The sequence below is a fragment of the Pseudophryne corroboree genome, chromosome 2, assembly GCF_028390025.1.
Source record: "Pseudophryne corroboree isolate aPseCor3 chromosome 2, aPseCor3.hap2, whole genome shotgun sequence".
NCBI classification, from domain to species: domain Eukaryota; kingdom Metazoa; phylum Chordata; class Amphibia; order Anura; family Myobatrachidae; genus Pseudophryne; species Pseudophryne corroboree.
The window spans coordinates 385,131,713-385,150,961 of record NC_086445.1 but is presented as its reverse complement, the minus strand read 5'-3'; the positions used below and the strand labels follow the sequence as shown (position 1 = coordinate 385,150,961).

At 49.6% G+C, this 19,249-nt stretch overlaps 1 protein-coding gene across 14 annotated transcripts in view; it reads right to left on the bottom strand.

Moving 5' to 3' along the window:
- Positions 1 to 19,249, bottom strand: part of DOCK9 (dedicator of cytokinesis 9) — a 513,264-nt gene that overhangs the window by 141,664 nt on the left and 352,351 nt on the right. For all 14 annotated transcript variants that reach the window (XM_063953262.1, XM_063953265.1, XM_063953272.1 and 11 more), the window contains one exon: positions 777 to 910. In XM_063953262.1, the coding sequence (XP_063809332.1) occupies positions 777 to 910 (134 nt within the window). The remainder of the gene's footprint in view (positions 1 to 776; positions 911 to 19,249) is intronic.

Below are 19,249 nucleotides of genomic sequence, written 5' to 3'. Positions count from 1 at the left end.
GTCAAACCCGACTGTCAGATTTGGCCGTTCCCGGTGTCTTGTCCTGCTGCTGCTGCCAGCGGCTGCCGGGTCCACTGACAGCAGCGGCGGGGGGAAACAGTGAGTGGCAGCCAACGGGGGGAACAGTGTGGCGGCAAGCGGGGGAGCAGAGATCGGCGGCCGGAGCTGGCAGCGGGGGTGATGTCTGTGGCGGCTTGGGGAGGCGCTGCAGGGAGACAGGTGCTTGGCCGGGGGACGGCCGTCAAGGTACCTCTCATCCCCGATCCCCGTAGCCCGCCGCAGCGCTCCCTGTCTCCTCACCTCAATCCGACTTGTTTTCAAGTCGGATTGAGTTTGACGGAAAGGTGGCCAAAACCTGTCAGATTTGGCCCCGTTTCAGACAGCAGCAGGCGGATCGGCTGGTATTCCGCCGATCCACCTGCTTTCCGATAGCATTCCGACAAGTCGGAAAAAATGTGCCCATATTGAAAAGGTTGGAACCCCTTCCGACCTATTCCAGTCGGAAACTGCAGTCTTTCCGACAAGACGGCAGTTTCCGACTCTTATTGAATACAGCCCATAGCCTCCATTAACAGAGAACCTGCCATATATACATCCAAAATGGCTGGCTGTCACATGATGAAGTTATCAGGATAAATAGAAGGTAAATCCGCATATAAAAACAAATGCATTAAGAGGAGAATTAATGTAAAAAATGAATGAGTATATGCATTAGTGACAATGATAGACGGTTGACTATTAGGAGGAAGGCAAATACCTAACACATAAAGCCATACCTTGTCTAAAGAACTGCTTTTGTCACTGTTCCTCTCTGGAAGACTGCTCCCTGAATCGGTGCTGATGAGAGATCCCCTGGAGTCTGCATTTCGCACACTGTTTATGTTGGGAGTAGATGAGGTATGTGGGGACGCTGGGGAAAAATAAGAATTTACTCACCGGTAATTCTATTTCTCGTAGTCCGTAGTGGATGCTGGGAACTCCGTAAGGACCATGGGGAATAGCGGGCTCCGAAGGAGGCTGGGCACTCTAGAAAGATTTATGACTACCTGGTGTGCACTGGCTCCTCCCACTATGACCCTCCTCCAAGCCTCAGTTAGGACACTGTGCCCGGACGAGCAGACATAATAAGGAAGGATTTAGAATCCCGGGTAAGACTCTTACCAGCCACACCAATCACACCGTACAACTCGTGATACTATATCCAGTTTGACAGTATGAAAACAACTGAGCCTCTCAACAGATGGCTCAACAATAACCCTTTAGTTAACAATAACTATTTACAAGTATTGCAGACAATCCGCACTTGGGATGGGCGCCCAGCATCCACTACGGACTACGAGAAATAGAATTACCGGTGAGTAAATTCTTATTTTCTCTAACGTCCTAGTGGATGCTGGGAACTCCGTAAGGACCATGGGGATTATACCAAAGCTCCCAAACGGGCGGGAGAGTGCGGATGACTCTGTGAGGTCCAGGTCCTCCTCAGCCAGGGTATCAAATTTGTAGAATTTTGCAAACGTGTTTGCCCCTGACCAAGTAGCTGCTCGGCAAAGTTGTAAAGCCGAAACCCCTCGGGCAGCCGCCCAAGATGAGCCCACCTTCCTTGTGGAATGGGCATTTACAGATTTTGGCTGTGGTATGCCTGCCACAGAATGTGCAAGCTGAATTGTACTACAAATCCAGCGAGCAATAGACTGCTTAGAAGCAGGAGCACCCAGCTTGTTGGGTGCATACAGGATAAACAGCGAGTCAGAGTTTCTGACTCCAGCCGTCCTGGAAACATATATTTTCAGGGCCCTGACAACGTCTAGCAACTTGGAGTCCTCCAATTCACTAGTAGCCGCCGGCACCACAATAGGCTGGTTCAGGTGAAACGCTGACACCACCTTAGGAAGAAATTGGGGACGAGTCCTCAATTCTGCCCTATCCATATGGAAAATCAGATAAGGGCTTTTACATGATAAAGCCGCCAATTCTGACACTCGCCTGGCTGAAGCCAAGGCCAATAACATGACCACTTTCCACGTGAGATATTTTAGATCCACGGTTTTTAGTGGCTCAAACCAATGTGATTTTAAGAAAACTCAACACCACGTTGAGATCCCAAGGTGCCACAGGGGGCACAAACGGGGGCTGAATATGCAGCACTCCTTTCACAATGCCTGAACTTCAGGTACTGAAGCTAATTCTTTTTGAAAGAAAATCGACAGAGCCGAGATCTGTACTTTAATGGAGCCTAGACTTAGGCCCATATTCACTCCTGCTTGCAGGAAATGTAGAAATCGACCTAGTGGAAATTCTTCTGTTGGGGGCCTTTTTGGCCTCGCACCATGCAACATATTTCCGCCACATGCGGTGATAATGCTTTGCCGTAACATCTTTCCTGGCTTTAATAAGCGCAGGAATGACTTCTTCCGGAATACCCTTTTCCTTCAGGATCCGGCGCTCAATCGCCATGCCGTCAAACGCAGCCGCGGTAAGTCTTGGAACAGACAGGGCCCCTGCTGAAGCAGGTCCTGTCTGAGCGGCAGAGGCCATGGGTCCTCTGATAACATTTCCTGAAGTTCCGGGTATCAAGCCCTTCTTGGCCAATCCGGAACCACGAGTATCGTTCTTACTCCTCGCCATCTTATTATTCTCAGTACCTTTGGTATGAGAGGCAGAGTAGGGAACACATAAACCGACTGGTACACCCACGGTGTCACTAGAGCGTCCACAGCTATCGCCTGAGGGTCCCTTGACCTGGCGCAATATCTCTTTAGCTTTTTGTTGAGGCGGGACGCCATCATGTCCACCTGTGGCCTTTCCCAACGGTTTACCAACAGCAGGAAGACTTCTGGATGAAGTCCCCACTCTCCCGGGTGTAGGTCGTGTCTGCTAAGGAAGTCTGCTTCCCAGTTGTCCACTCCCGGAATGAACACTGCTGACAGTGCTAGTACGTGATTTTCCGCCCATCGGAGAATCCTTGTGGCTTCTGCCATTGCCATCCTGCTTCTTGTGCCGCCCTGTCGGGTCACATGGGCGACTGCCGTGATGTTGTCTGACTGTATCAGTACCGGCTGGTTTTGAAGCAGGGGTCTTGCCTGACTTAGGGCATTGTAAATGGCCCTCAGTTCCAGAATTTATATGTAGGGAAGTCTCCTGACTTGACCATAGGCCCTGGAAGTTTCTTCCCTGTGTGACTGCTCCCCAGCCTTGAAGGCTGGCATCCGTGGTTACCAGGACCCAGTCCTGTATGCCGAAACTGCGGCCCTCTAGAAGATGAGCACCCTGCATCCACCACAGTAGAGACACCCTGGTCCTTGGAGACAGGGTTATCATTTGATGCATTTGAAGATGCGATCCCGACCACTTATCTAAGAGGTCTCACTGGAAGGTCCTCGCATGGAACCTGCCGAATGGAATTGCTTCGTATGAAGCCACCATTTTTCCCAGGACTCGTGTGCAACGATGCACCGATACCCTTTTTGGTTTTAGGAGGTCTCTGACTAGAGATGACAGCTCCTTGGCTTTCTCCTGCGGGAGAAACACTTTTTTCTGTTCTGTGTCCAAAATCATCCCCAGGAACAGTAAGCGAGTGGAAGGAACCAGCTGTGACTTTGGAATGTTCAGAATCCAGCCATGCTGTTGTAGCACCTCCTGAGATAGTGCTACTCCGACCAGTAACTGCTCCCTGGACCTTGCCTTTATAAGGAGATCGTCCAAGTATGGGATAAATAAAAACTCCCTTTTTTTTTTTTTTTTTGAAGGAGTATCATCATTTCTGCCATTACCTTGGTAAGCACCCTCGGTGCCGTGGACAGTCCAAACGGTAGTGTCTGGAATTGGTAATGGCAATCCTGTACCACAATCTGAGGTACTCCTGGTGAGGAAGGTAAATAGGGACATGCAGGTAAGCATCCTTGATGTCCAGGGATACCATGTAATCCCCCTCGTCCAGGCTTGCAATAACCGCCCTGAGCGATTCCATCTTGAACTTTGTTATGTAAGTGTTCAAGGATTTCCATTTTAAAATGGGTCTCACCGAACCGGCTGGTTTCGGTACCACAAACAGTGTGGAATAGTAACCCCGTCCTTGTTGAAGTAGGGGCACCTTGACTATCACCTGCTGGGAATACAGCTTGTGAATTGCCTCTAGCACAGCCTCCCTGCCTGAGGGAGTTGTCGGCAAGGCAGATTTGAGTAAACGGCGGGGGGGAGACGCCTCGACTTCCAGCTTGTACCCCTGAGATACTACTTGAAGGATCCAGGGATCCACCTGTGAGCGAGCCCACTGATCGCTGACATTTTTGAGGCGGCCCCCCACCGTACCTGGCTACGCCTGTGGAGCCCCCGCGTCATGCGGTGGACTCGGAGGAAGCAGGGGAAGAATTTTGATTCGGGGGACTGGCTGCTGGTGCAGCTTTTTCCCTCTTCCCTCGTTTGACCCGCCTGCTTTTTTGAAGCCGAAAGGACTGTACCTGATAATACAGTGCGTTTCTTAGGCTGTGAGGAAACCTGAGGTAAAATATTTTCATCCCAGCTGTTGCTGTGGATACGAGGTCCCAGAGACCATCCCCAACCAATTCCTCACCCTTATAAGGCTCTATGTGCCTTTTAAAGTCAGCATCACCTGTCCAGTGTCGGGTCTCCAATACCCTCCTGACAGAATGGACATTGCAATAATTCAGGATGCCAGCCGGCAAAATATTCCTCTGTGCATCCCTCATATATAAGACGACGTCTTATGTTCGCAAAATAGTATCCCTGTTTGAAAGGGGTACAGACCACGCTGCAGCAGTCTGCAGGTCTCAGTCTAGTACCTGAGTGTGTAATTACAGACTTCAGGATAGCCTCCTGCTATTTATCAGCAGGTACCTTCAAAGTGGCCGTATCCTAAGACGGCAGTGCCACCTTGACAAACGTGTGAGCGCCTTATCCACCCTAGGGGATATCTCCCAGCGTAACTTATCCTCTGGCGGGAAAGGGTACGCCATCAGTAACTTGTTAGAAATTACCAGTTTCTTATCGGGGAAACCCACGCTTTTTCACACTTCATTCACTCATTTGATGGGGGAACAAAACACTGCCTGCTTTTTCTCCCCACACATAAAACCCTTTGTATTTAGTGGTACTTGGGTTAATGTCAGAAATGTGTAACACATTTTATATTGCCGGGATCATGTAACGGATGTTCCTAGTGGATTGTGTATATGTCTCAACCTCGTCGACACTGGAGTCAGACTCCGTGTCGACATCTGTGTCTGCCATCTGAGGGAGCGTTGATGGCCTTTGAGACGTCTGGGCAGGCGCGGGCTGAGAAGCCGGCTGTCCCATAGCTGTTACGTCATCCAGCCTTTTATGTAAGGAGTTGACACTGTCGGTTAATACCTTCCACCTATCCATCCACTCTGGTGTCGGCCCACAGGGGCGACATCTCATTTATCGGCATCTGCTCCGCCTCCACATAAGTCTCCTCATCAAACCTGTCGACACAGCCGTACCGACACACCGCACACACACAAGGAATGCTCCAATGAGGACAGGACCCACAAAAGCCCTTTGGGGGGACAGAGTGAGAGTATGCCAGCACACACCAGAGCGCCATATAATGCAGGGACTAACTGAGTTATGTCCCCTATAGCTGCTTTTATATAATTTATACTGCGCCTAAATTTAGTGCCCCCCCTCTCTGTTTTAACCCTGTTCTGTAGTGTAGACTGCAGGGGAGAGCCAGGGAGCTTCCCTCCAACGGAGCTGTGAGGGGAAAAATGGCGCCAGTGTGCTGAGGAGATAGGCTCCGCCCCTTTTTCGAGGCCTTTTCTCCCGCATTTTTATGGAATCTGGCAGGGGTTAATATACATCCATATAGCCCTGGGGGTTATATGTGATGTATTTTTGCCAGCCAAGGTGTTTATATTGCTGCTCAGGGCGCCCCCCCCCCCAGCGCCCTGCACCCTCAGTGACCGGAGTGTGTGGTGTGCATGAGGAGCAATGGCGCACAGCTGCAGTGCTGTGCGCTACCTTGGTGAAGACTGATGTCTTCTGCCACCGTTTTTCCGGACCTCTTCTTGCTTCTGGCTCTGTAAGGGGGACGGCGGCGCGGCTCCGGGACCGAACACCAAGGACTGGGCCTGCGGTCGATCCCTCTGGAGCTAATGGTGTCCAGTAGCCTAAGAAGCCCAATCCGGCTGCAAGCAGGCGAGTTCGCTTCTTCTCCCCTTAGTCCCTCGCTGCAGTGAGCCTGTTGCCAGCAGGTCTCACTGAAAATAAAAAACCTAAATCTATACTTTCTTTCTAAGGGCTCAGGAGAGCCCCTAGTGTGCATCCAACCTCGGCCGGGCACAAGATCTAACTGAGGCTTGGAGGAGGGTTATAGTGGGAGGAGCCAGTGCACACCAGGTAATCATAAATCTTTCTAGAGTGCCCAGCCTCCTTCGGAGCCCGCTATTCCCCATGGTCCTTACGGAGTTCCCAGCATCCACTAGGACGTTAGAGAAACAAACATTTCAACTAACTCCATTTACACACCGCTCATGCATGTGCTTACTAACAGGGTGCATAAAACAGAATGGATTATATGAAGACACTTCCAACTTTTTATTTCAGAGAACAACAAAAAGGGGAAGCTAGGTGACTGTGCCAGGACCCAATTTACCTACCGATGTGTTTTTGGAGTGTTGGAGGAAATCAGAGAACCTGGAGGAAACCCCGGGAAGCACATACAAACTTCCTGTCCAGAGGGCCTTAGTCAGGCCCCAGCGCTGTGAGGCAGCAATGCTAACCACTCTGCTACTGTATAGCCCTCAGCGGCACATTAGATAAAATATCACATTAGATCGCCTTTTAACTTTTTTGCTAAGCGCAAAGGTAACCATATTCCAAAAACAAATGGTATTAAGACTTCTCTAGATAGCAGGGCTAGGCAGAAAAAAAAACCTCTAAATACATGTCTAAAAATATGAGCAGCTAGATTTTTTTTAAGGCAAGGGGTATTTTAAGACTTGAGCTAGGTTTATGATTATGACCGATTCTTGATGAGGATAATAAGGAGATTTATGGTAAGACTTACCATAGTTAAATCTCTTTCTGCAATGTACACTGGATTCCACGGGGAATAACATCGGGATGTAGAGTTGGACCTTGATCTGAGGCACCAACAGGCTGAAGCTTTGACTGTTCCCAGGACGCACTGCACTGCCTCTGCTATATCCCCGCCTCCAGGCACTGGAGCTCAATTTTGTTAACCAGTCCAATGCAGTAGCAGGTAAAAGAGTCGACAGTAGTTAGTAGCCACAGCTAACCACATTCTCAAAACAGGAGAAGGTACCAGCAGCTAATGCCATACAAACCTAAAGAAGCTAAGTGCTTCAGGGTGGGCGCCCTGTGGAATCCATTGTACCTTGCAGAAAGATTTAACAACGGTAAGTCTTACCATAAATCTCCTTTTCTGCAGCAGGGTAACACTGGTATTCCACAGGGAATAACACCGGGGATGTCCTAAAGCAGTTTCTCATGGGAGGGGACGCACTGTAGCGGGCACAAGAACCCGACATCCAAAGGAAGCATCCTGGGAGGCGGAAGTATCATAGGCATAGAACCTGATAAACGTGTTCACTGAGGACCAAGTAGCCGCTTTACACAATTGGTCTAGGGACGCGCCACGGCGGGCCGCCCAAGAGGGTCCAACAGACCGAGTAGAATGGACCTTGATAGTAGCAGGAGCTGGAAGTCCAGCCTGTACATAAGCTTGTGCAATCACCATTCTAATCCATCTGGCCAAGGTATGCTTATTAGCAGGCCAGCCACGTTTGTGAAAGCCAAAAAGGACAAAGAGAGATTAGATCTCCTGAGAGGCGGTTCTCTTCACATATATACGGAGGGCCCTTACCACATCCAAAGACCGTTCTTTGGAGGACAAACCAAGAGAGATAAAGGCCGGAACCACAATCTCTTGGTTAAGGTGGAAAGACGACACCACCTTAGGCAGATAACCAGGGCGAGTTCTAAGAACTGCACGGTCACAGTGAAAAATCAGAAAGGGTGACCGACAGGATAAGACACCCAAGTCCGAAACCCATCTAGCAGAGGCAATAGCCAGCAAAAATAAGTTCTTAAGTGTAAGCCACTTAAGGTCCACAGACTCAAGAGGTTCAAACGGAGACTCTTGTAGGGCATCCAGAACAACCGACAAATCTCAAGGAGCCACAGGAGCGACATAAAGAGGCTAAATCTGTAAAACACCCTGATTGAAAGTATGAACGTCTGGCAGAGTTTACATTTTTCTCTGAAACCAAACTGACAAAGCTGAAATATGAACCTTGAGGGAGGCCAGCCGAAGGCTTAAGTCCAGGTCCCGTTCTAGAAAAGCCAACAGTCTGGCAGTACTAAACTTGTATGCATCATAATTCTTAGCCGCACACCAGGTGAAGTAAGAATTCCAGACCATATAATAAATCCGGTTCGAAGCCGGTTTACGTGCTTTCAACATAGTTTGAATGACCGCCTCAGAAAATCGCTTGGCCCACAGAACTGAAGCTTCAAGAGCCATGTCGTCAAAGCCAGTCGGGCCAGATCCTGGTAAACCCAAGGACCCTGAACAAGGAGGTCTGGGCGTTGCGGAAGTAGAAGAGGACGCTCTATCGAGAGACCCTGAAGGTCTGAGAACCATGCCGTCTTAGCCACGCTGGAGCGATTAGAAGTAGTAATCCACCTTCTTGCTTGAACTTCCTTATTACCCTGGGCAGGAGTGACACCGGAGGGAACACATACAGCAGCCGAAAATTCCATGGAATTGCCAGCGCATCCACTAATGCTGCTTGAGGATCCCTTATCCTTGCTCCGAAGACCGACATCTTGTGTCGAGACTCCATCAGGTCTACATCTGGTAGGCCCCACTTGTCCACTAGTAGTTTAAAGACTTTCGGATGAAGGCTCCACTCTACGGCGTGTACGTCCTGACGACTGAGAAAGTCCGCTTCCCAGTTGAGGATCCCCGGAATGAACACTGCCGATATGGCTGGCAGATGGCGTTTCGCCCATAGAAGAATCTTTGACACTTCCATCATTGCCATGCGGCTTCGAGTGCCCCCTTGATGATTGTCTAACTCTATTTGAACAGGCCTGTTCTGTATCAGAGGCAGGGCCAGTTTCAGAGCACTGAACACTGCCCGCAACTCCAGAATGTTTATCGGAAGGAGAGATTCCTCCGTGGTCCACTGACCCTGAAGAGAGTGTTGCTCCAACACCGCGCCCCAACCCCGCAGACTGGCATCTGTCGTTAGGAGGAACCAGTTGGAGATCCAGAAGGGATGACCCCGGCTCAATCGCTGGTCCTGGAGCCAACAGCTCAGAGACAGATAAACTTCCGGAGTCAAGGATATCATGTGAGACCTGATCTCGTGAGGCAGGCTGTCCCACTTGTAAAGGATTTACCGCTGCAGAGGGCGAGAATGAAATTGAGCGTACTCTACCATGTCAAAAGCCGACACCATGAGGCTTAGTACTTGCATCGTCGAGTATATCAACAAACGTGGGGCGAGATAGGAAGCATCTTATCTTGTCCTGAAGTTTCAGGACCTTCTCTGGAGACAAGAACAACCGTTGGTTGTGTGTGTCCAGTAATACCCCCAGGTGCACCATGCTCTGAGCAGGGACCAGTGAGAACTTCTTCCAGTTGATGAGCCACCCGTGGGCTTGCAGGAATTGGACCGTCCGTTCCAGATGACGGAGGAGAACCTCTGGAGAGTTCGCCAGGATCAACAAGTCGTCCAGATACGGCAGGATCCTCATACCCTGACGGCGAAGGGCCGTCATGACCGCCATAACCATGGTGAAGATTTGCGGAGCTGTGGTCAGTCCGAAAGGCAAGGCCTGGAATTGATAATGTAGGTTTCCAATAGCAAACCGCAGATATTGCTGATGCGACATGGCAATAGGTATATGTAGGTAAGCATCCTGTATGTCCAGGGATACCACATAGTCCTTGGGTTCCAAGGCCAGAACAATAGAGCGAAGAGTTTCCATACGGAATTTAGATACCTTCACAAATTTGTTCAAAGACTTGAGGTTGAGAATGGTCCGGGAGGATCCATTCGGATTCGGAACCGCGTTGAATAGTAACCCCCTGCCTCACTGAGCCAGAGGCACCGACACTATCACTCCCGTGTCCAGGAGGGGTTGTACCACCAAATGTAGAGTTTTTGCTTTCAATGGATCCGAAGAGATATTTGTCGAGCAAAACTGGCAAGGGGGACATTTCTTGAAAGAGATGGCGTATTCGTGAGCGACGACTTACCTCACCCAGGCGTCTGAAGTGGTCTGTAACTATACCTGGGCGAGCTGCAGAAGTCTGCCTCCCACCCTGGGTTCCCCCAGGGGGAGGCCAGCCCCGTAATGCAGCAGGCTTGTCTGGTTTGGAAGCAGGCTGACGGACAGCCCAGGAACGTTTAGGTTTAGGCTTAGACGTTTTGGAAGTGTGAGCCTGTTTCGGGTACACATGACCCTTTGCTTTACTTGGAGGTCGAAAGGAACGAAAGGTGGTACTCTTAGACTTCGGAGCCAAAGGATTAGTACTTGGCAGACATGCAGTTTTAGCAGACGCTAAGTCAGCAACAATCTTGTTCAGATCTTCCCCAAAAAGGATGTTTCCCTTAAAAGGGATCACCTCCAAGGTCTAGGTCTAGCTTTTTGGAGTCTAGATCCACAGTCCAGGACCGCAACCACAGAATCCGACGAGCCAGAATGGACGTAGTAGATGATTTGGCCACCAGCACGCCGGCATCAGAAGCCGCCTCATGAATGTAATGAGAGGCTGTGGTAATATATGAAAGACACTGTCTGGCATTATCAGAAAAATACAGATGTAGCTCCACCTCAGCCTCTTGAACCCAGGCTTCAATAGCTTTTTCAGCCCAAGAAGCTGCTATAGTAGGTCTATGTACAACACCTGCAAGAGTGTAAATAGACTTCAAACAACCCTCCACACGTCGTGACGGTAGTGACAGGCAGAGTAGAAGACACCACAACACGTGCGACATGCGAGTCCACCGGAGGTGGTGTTTCCCAATTTTTACTTAACTCTGCAGCGAGGGGATACCGAGCTAGCATCTTGTTTAGACAGGGAGAATTTCTTTCCTGAAGATTCCCAGGATTCCTGACGTATGTCAACTAAATGTTCAGAATTAGTAAAACTAATTTAGTAACCTTCTAACATTTGAACTTATCAGGTTTCTTAGACGTATCTGGAGGGTCATCAATCTGAAGAATCACTGTGGTAGCCTCCACTAGGTCAGGTACATAAACCTGTATTATAGATTCCTCATCAGAAGCAGCTGCATCAGTGTCTACTGGATCAGTATATTCCCCATCTTCATCAGATGAAGTATCCGAACCATGAGTGGATTGTGAGGAAGAAATTGCCCGCTTAGATGACCCTTTGGTCCTAGGAGGGCGAGGGTTAGGTGTTTAACCAAGGACTGATTTAATTGCTGTAACAGAGTTGACAGATTATCTGCCCATGGTGGATTAACTACAGGGACAATATGCGGCTGTAATGGCACAGGAGGTCCCACAGGGGGCGCAAGTCTTGTTACCAGCGTAGTCAGCATATAAGAGAAAGCAGCCCAAGGTGGGTTTTGGTGTGCCACCGGTGCTGCAGGGTGCAGAACACCCAGTACCTGGACCATCAGCTGAAAAATTTTCCTCAGGTAAAACCGTGGCGTCAGCACTGCATGAGGCAGGAGCGTCCACAGAATTCCCGCCCTGTGTAGCAGACATTACTTGGAAACGTAGCCTTAGGGCATAGTAGTACAATATAGCCAGACAAACACAGTACCGGACAAAAAACCCCTGTGTAAGGTGACTGCAAACGCAGAACACAAACAGAGGATTTAAGCGGTATAGGGTGACTGAAAATACACAGAGAGAAATACCAAATAGTATATCCTGTGAAACACACTATATATATATATATATATATATATATATATATATATATATATATATATATACATACATACATACATGTATAATATATATATATAAGATTTTACTTACCGTTAAATCTATTTCTCGTAGTCCGTAGTGGATGCTGGGGACTCCGTAAGGACCATGGGGAATAGACGGGCTCCGCAGGAGACATGGGCACTTTAAGAAAGAATTTCGATTCTGGTGTGCTCTGGCTCCTCCCTCTATGTCCCTCCTCCAAACCTCAGTTAGAGAAACTGTGCCCCGAAGAGCTGACAGTACAAGGAAAGGATTTTGGGAATCCAGGGTAAGACTCATACCAGCCACACCAATCACACCGTATAACTTGTGATAACTTTACCCAGTTAACAGTATGAACAATCACAGAGCATCAGATAAACTCTGATGCAACTATAACATAACCCTTATTCAAGCAATAACTATATACAAGCATTGCAGAAGAAGTCCGCACTTGGGACGGGCGCCCAGCATCCACTACAGACTACGAGAAATAGATTTACCGGTAAGTAAAATCTTATTTTCTCTAACGTCCTAGTGGATGCTGGGGACTCCGTAAGGACCATGGGGATTATACCAAAGCTCCCAAACGAGCGGGAGAGTGCGGATGACTCTGCAGCACCGAATGAGCAAACACAAGGTCCTCCTCAGCCAGGGTATCAAACTTGTAGACTTTGCAAAGGTGTTTGAACCTGACCAAGTAGCCGCTCGGCAAAGCTGTAATGCCGAGACACCTCGGGCAGCCGCCCAAGAAGAGCCCACCTTCCTTGTGGAATGGGCCTTAACTGATTTAGGCAGCGGCAACCCAGCCGCAGAATGAGCCTGCTGAATCGTGTTACAGATCCAGCGAGCAATAGTTTGCTTTGAAGCAGGCGCCCCAAGTTCGTTGGAAGCATACAGGATAAACAAAGATTCTGTTTTCCTGACCTTAGCCGTTCTGGCTACATAAACCTTCAAAGCCCCGACCACATCCAGTGACTCGGAATCCTCCAAGTCAGTAGTAGCCACAGGCACCACAATAGGTTGGTTTATATGAAAGGATGAAACCACTTTCGGCAGAAATTGTGGGCGGGTCCGCAATTCTGCTCTATCCGCATGGAAAACCAGATAAGGGCTTTTATGTGTAAAAGTCGCCAATTCAGACACACGCCTAGCCGAAGCCAAGGCTAATAGCATGACCACCTTCCACGTGAGATATTTTACTTCCACCGTTTTGAGTTGTTCAAACCAGTGTGATTTCAGGAAACTCAACACCACGTTAAGATCCCAAGGTGCCACTGGAGGCACAAAAGGGGGCTGAATCTGCAGCACTCCCTTTACAAACGTCTGAACTTCAGGCAGAGAAGCCAGTTCTTTTTGAAAGAAAATGGATAAGGCCGAAATCTGAACCTTAATGGAACCCAATTTAAGGCCCAAAGTCACTCCCGACTGTAGGAAGTGAAGGAAACGGCCCAGCTGGAATTCCTCCGTAGGGGCATTCCTGGCCTCACAACAAGCCACATATTTTCGCCATATACGGTGATAATGTTGAGCCGTCACATCCTTCCTAGCCTCTATCAGCGTAGGAATGACCTCATCCGGAATGCCTTTTTCTGCTAGGATCCGGCGTTCAACCGCCATGCCGTCAAACGCAGCCACGGTAAGTCTTGGAACAGACAGGGCCCCTGTTGCACAAGTCCTGTCCTAGAGGCAGAGGCCATGGGTCCTCTGTGAGCATTTCTTGCAGATCTGGATACCAAGTCCTTCTTGGCCAATCCGGAACAATGAGTATTGTTCTCACTCCTCTTTTTCTTATGATTCTCAGCACCTTGGGTATGAGAGGAAGAAATACATAGACCGACTGGAACACCCACGGTGTCACCAGTGCGTCCACAGCTATCGCCTGAGGGTCTCTTGACCTGGCGCAATATCTCTGCAGCTTTTTGTTGAGGCGGGATGCCATCATGTCCACCTGTGGCAGTTCCCACCGACTTGCATTCTGCGTGAAGACTTCTTGATGAAGTCCCCACTCTCCCGGGTGGAGGTCGTACCTGCTGAGGAAGTCTGCTTCCCAGATGTCCACTCCCGGAATGAACACTGCTGACAGTGCGCTTATGTGATTCTCCGCCCAGCGAAGAATTCTGGTGGCTTCTACCATCGCCACCCTGCTCCTTGTGCCGCCTTGGCGGTTTACATGAGCCACTGCAGTGATGTTGTCTGACTGAATCAGAACCGGTTGGTCGCGAAGCAGGGACTCCGCTTGACGTAGGGCGTTGTATATGGCCCTTAGTTCCAGGATGTTGTTGGAAATTTCTTCCCTGTGTGACTGCCCCCCACCCTCGGAGGCTTGCATCCGTGGTCACCAGGACCCAGTCCTGAATGCCGAATCTGCGACCTTCGAGAAGGTGAGCACTCTGCAGCCACCACAGGAGAGACACCCTGGCCCTGGGGGATAGGGTGATTAACCGATGCATCTGAAGATGTGATCCGGACCACTTGTCCAGTAAGTCCCATTGGAAGGTCCACGCATGGAACCTGCCGAAGGGAATGGCCTCGTATGAAGCCACCATTCTTCCCAGGACTCGAGTGCAGTGATGCACTGACACCTGTTTTGGTTTTAATAGATTCCTGACCAGTGTAATTAGCTCCTGAGCTCTCTATATCGGGAGATAAACCCTTTTCTGGTCTGTGTCTAGGATCATGCCTAGGAGAGGCAGATGAGCTGTAGGAACCAACTGCGACTTTGGAATATAAAGAATCCAGCCGTGTTGCCGTTACACTTCCAGAGAAAGTGATACGCTGTTCAGCAACTGCTCTCTTGATCTCGATTTTATGAGGAGATCGTCCAAGTACGTGATAATAGTGACACCTTGCTTCCGCAGGAGCCCCATCATTTCCGCCATTACCTTGGTGAATATTCTCGGGGCCGTGGAGAGCCCAAACGGCAACGTCTGAAATTGGTAATGACAATCCCGTACCGCAATTCTGAGGTACGCCTGATGAGGTGGATAAATGGGGACATGAAGGTATGCATCCTTTATGTCCAGAGTCACCATAAAATCTCCCCCTTTCAGGCTTGTAATGACCGCTCTTAGCGATTCCATCTTGAACTTGAACCTTTTCAGGTATATGTTCAGGGATTTTAAATTCAATATGGGTCTGACCGACCGAACCGTCTGGTTTCGGGACTACAACATGGTCGAATAATAACCCCCTCCTTGTTGAAGGACGGGAACCTTGACCACCACCTGTTGAAGATACAATTTGTGAATTGCAGTTAACACTGTTTCCCTCTCGTGGGGGGAAGCCGGCAGGGCCGTCGGTGAGGGGGCATCTCCTCAAAGTCCAGCTTGTATCCCTGAGATACAATATCTATTGCCCAGGGATCTAACAGGGAGTGAACCCACTTGTGGCTGAACTTACGAAGGCGTGCCCCCACCGGGCCTAGCTCCACCTGTGGAGCCCCAGCGACATGCGGTGGATTTTGTAGAGGCCGGGGAGGACTTCTGTTCCTGGGAACTAGCTGTGTTGTGCAGCTTCTTTCCTCTGCCCCCGCCTCTGGCAAGAAAGGACACACCTCGGACTTTCTTGTTTCTTTGTTCGAAAGGCTGCATTTGATAATGTCATGCTTTCCTAGGCTGTTCAGGAATATAAGGCAAAATATCCGAATTACCAGCTATAGCTGTGGAGACCAGGTCCGAGAACCCTTCTCCACACAATCCTCAGCCTTCCATATGCCTCTTAAGTCGGCATCATCTGTCCATTGCATATTCTACAGGACACGTCAAGCAGAAATCGACATAGCTTTGACTCTAGGACCCAGTAGACTCATGTCTCTTTGGGCATGTTTTATATATATATCTCTTAAGACAGCATCTTTAATATATATATCTCTATATATACATATATATATATATATATATATACATACATACATACTAGGGTCTCAATCTCTGCTGATAAGGTACCTGTCCACGCTGCCACAGCGCTATAAACCCATGCCGACACAATCGCCGGTCTGAGTAGTGTACCAGAATGTGCACGCTATCTGCAGGATCCCTGAGAATAGCTGTTACGTCAGGGCTACCTTTTGGGCAAACGTGACACCCTAGGGGAAGATTCCCATCGTATCCGAGCCCTAGTGGGGAAAGGATACTCCTGAGAATTCTTTGTGGGAAACTGCAGTCACTTGTCTGGAGATTCCCACCCTTTTTCATCATGAGAGGAGGGAAATTTACCTCAGCTTTCTTCCCCTTAAACATGTGTACCCTTGTGTCAGGGACAGATGAGTCATCAGTGATATGCAAATCATCTTTTATTACAATAATCATATATTGAATACTTTTCTGCCATTTTGGCTGTAACTTTGCATTATCTTAGTCGACACTGGAGTCAGACTCCGTGTCGATAGCAGTGTCTATTATTTTGGATAGTGAGCATTGAGAGACTCTGAAGGTCTCTGCGACATAGGGACAGACATGGGTAGATTTCCTGACTGTTCTCTAATCTTTTGTGCAATAAATTCACCTTAGCACTTAATTACACATATCCAAACAGGTGTCGGCGTTGTCGACGGAGACACCCTCTCACACACACATATTTGCTCCATCTCCTCCTTAGGGGAGCCTTTTACCTCAGACATGTCGACACACACGTACCGACACACCACACACTCAGGGAATGCTCATCTGAAGACAATTCCCCCATAAGGCCCTTTGGAGAGACAGAGAGAGAGTATGCCAGCACACACCCCAGCACTATTAACCCAGGAATAACACAGTAACTTAATGTTAACCCAGTAGCTGCTGTTTATATATTGATTTTTGCGCCTAATTATGTGCCCCCCCCTCTCTTTTTACCCTCTTCTACCGTGTAACTGCAGGGGAGAGGCTGGGGAGCTTCCTCTCAGCGGTGCTGTGGAGAAAAAACATGGCGCTGGTGAGTGCTGAGGAAGAAGACCCGCCCCCTTAACGGCGGGCTTCTGTCCCGCTTTCATGTACAATATTTGGCGGGGGCTCATACATATATACAGTGCCCAACTGTATATATGCATACTTTTGCCAAAGAGGTCTCTAATTGCTGCCCAGGGCGCCCTGCACCCTTACAGTGACCGGAGTATGTGGGTGTAGTGTGGGAGCAATGGCGCACAGCTGTAGTGCTGTGCGCTACCTCAGTGAAGACTGGAGTCTTCTGCCGCCGATTTCGAAGTCTTCTTGCTTCTTTCATCCGGCTTCTGTCTTCCGGCTCTGCGAGGGGGACGGCGGCGCGGCTCCGGGATCGGACGACAAAGGGTGAGATCCTGTGTACGATCCCTCTGGAGCTAATGGTGTCCAGTAGCCTAAGAAGCAGGACCTATCTTCAGTGAGTAGGGCTGCTTCTCTCCCCTCAGTCCCACGATGCAGGGAGTCTGTTGCCAGCAGAGCTCCCTGAAAATAAAAAACCTAACAAAATACTTTCTTACAGCAAGCTCAGGAGAGCTCACTAAACAGCACCCAGCTCGTCCAGGCACAGATTCAAACTGAGGTCTGGAGGAGGGACATAGAGGGAGGAGCCAGAGCACATCAGAATCTAAATTCTTTCTTAAAGTGCCCATGTCTCCTGCTGAGCCCGTCTATTCCCCATGGTCCTTACGGAGTCCCCAGCATCCACTAGGACGTTAGAGAATATATATATATATATATATATATATATATATATATATATATATATATGTACAGGGGTGTATCTTCCTATTGGCCAGGATGGCACTCGCCAGGGGCGCCAGCCAAGGAGGGGCGCCGTCCAGAGGTGCCACCCGCGGGCAGTAGGTAGATTCACTTTTAAAGGCAGCAGCTATACCCCCACCCCATGTAGTTCCTTACCAGCAGGGATGCCCAGTAATGATCACAGTATGCAGCAGCGGCTGATGGAGGGTGTAGTTTATGTAGAGTTTTTTGTCTGTATTCTGGTGCGGTGCTGAACCCCGGAGCCAATTACAGTGGCTGCTGCTGCTGTATTCTTTGATCATTAATGGGCATCCCTGCTGTTGAGGAACTACATGGGGGTGGGGGGATAGCTGTCACCTCTAAAAGTGAATCTACCTAATGTGCTGCCTTTAATAGTAAAATCAACATGGGGCATATGTGTATCTGACACTGTGGGGGCATACGAGTGTCCGGCACTGTGGGGGCATACGAGTGTGCGGCACTGTGGGGGCATACGAGTGTCCGGCACTGTGGGGGCATACGAGTGTCCGGCACTGTGGGGGCATATGAGTGTCCGGCACTGTAGGGGCATACGAGTGTCTGGCTTGGTGGGGGCATACGAGTGTCTGGCTTGGTGGGGGCGTATGTGTATCTTGCATTGTGGGGGTATATTTGTATCTGGCACTGTGGGCATATGTGTATCTGGCACTATACTCTGAGGCATTATGCGTAACTGGTACTGCACTACTGGGGTCATTATGTGTAACTGGCACCATGGGTGTATCTACCCATTGGCCACGATGGCACTCGCCAAGGAGGGGGCGCTGCCTGGCAGTGCCACACTCGGCCAATGGGAGGAATCAGTAGTGGCATCTCCTGTGCTGAAGGATCGCACAGTATTCAGGAACAAGCGTTGGTGTTCGGTACTGCAATGCACTAATGAAGAAAGTGAAAATAAACTACAGTTACCAGCAGCCCTTGCTGTCGGGAGCTCCTGCAAGCAAAGGTTGCTGGGAGCTGTAGTTTACTTTCACATTCTTCAGAAAGTGTGGTGTGGTGCGGAAGTGTGGTGTTCCTGCCTATTGTGCGATCCTTCAGCCCAGGTGATGCCCAGCTCATCACACTAGATATACATATTACGGATGTGTTCTTTAAGGGGAGAGAACTATATGCAGGGGATGGGGAAGACATTGTTCAGGGAGGGGGGAGACTATGCCTATGTGCAGGGGTGGAAACTATAGATATGTGCAGGGAGGGGGGAGACTATGCCTGTGTGCAGGAGGGGAGACTATGGCTATGTGCAGAGAGGGGGGAGATTATGCCTATGCGCAGGGAGGCAGGAGACTATGCCTATGTGCGGGGGGGGGGGGGGGGGGGGGACTATAGATATGTGCAGGGGGGGAGACTATGGATATGTGCAAGGAGGGGGGAGACTATGCCAATGTGCAGGGAGGGGAGACTATGCCTATGTGCAGAGAGGCGGGAGACTATGGATATGTGCAGGGAGGGTGGAGACTATGGCTATGTGCAGGGAGGGGAGACTATGCCTATGTGCAGGGAGGAGGGAGACTATGCCTATGTGCAGGGAGGAAGGAGACTATGGCTATGTGCAGGGAGGGGAG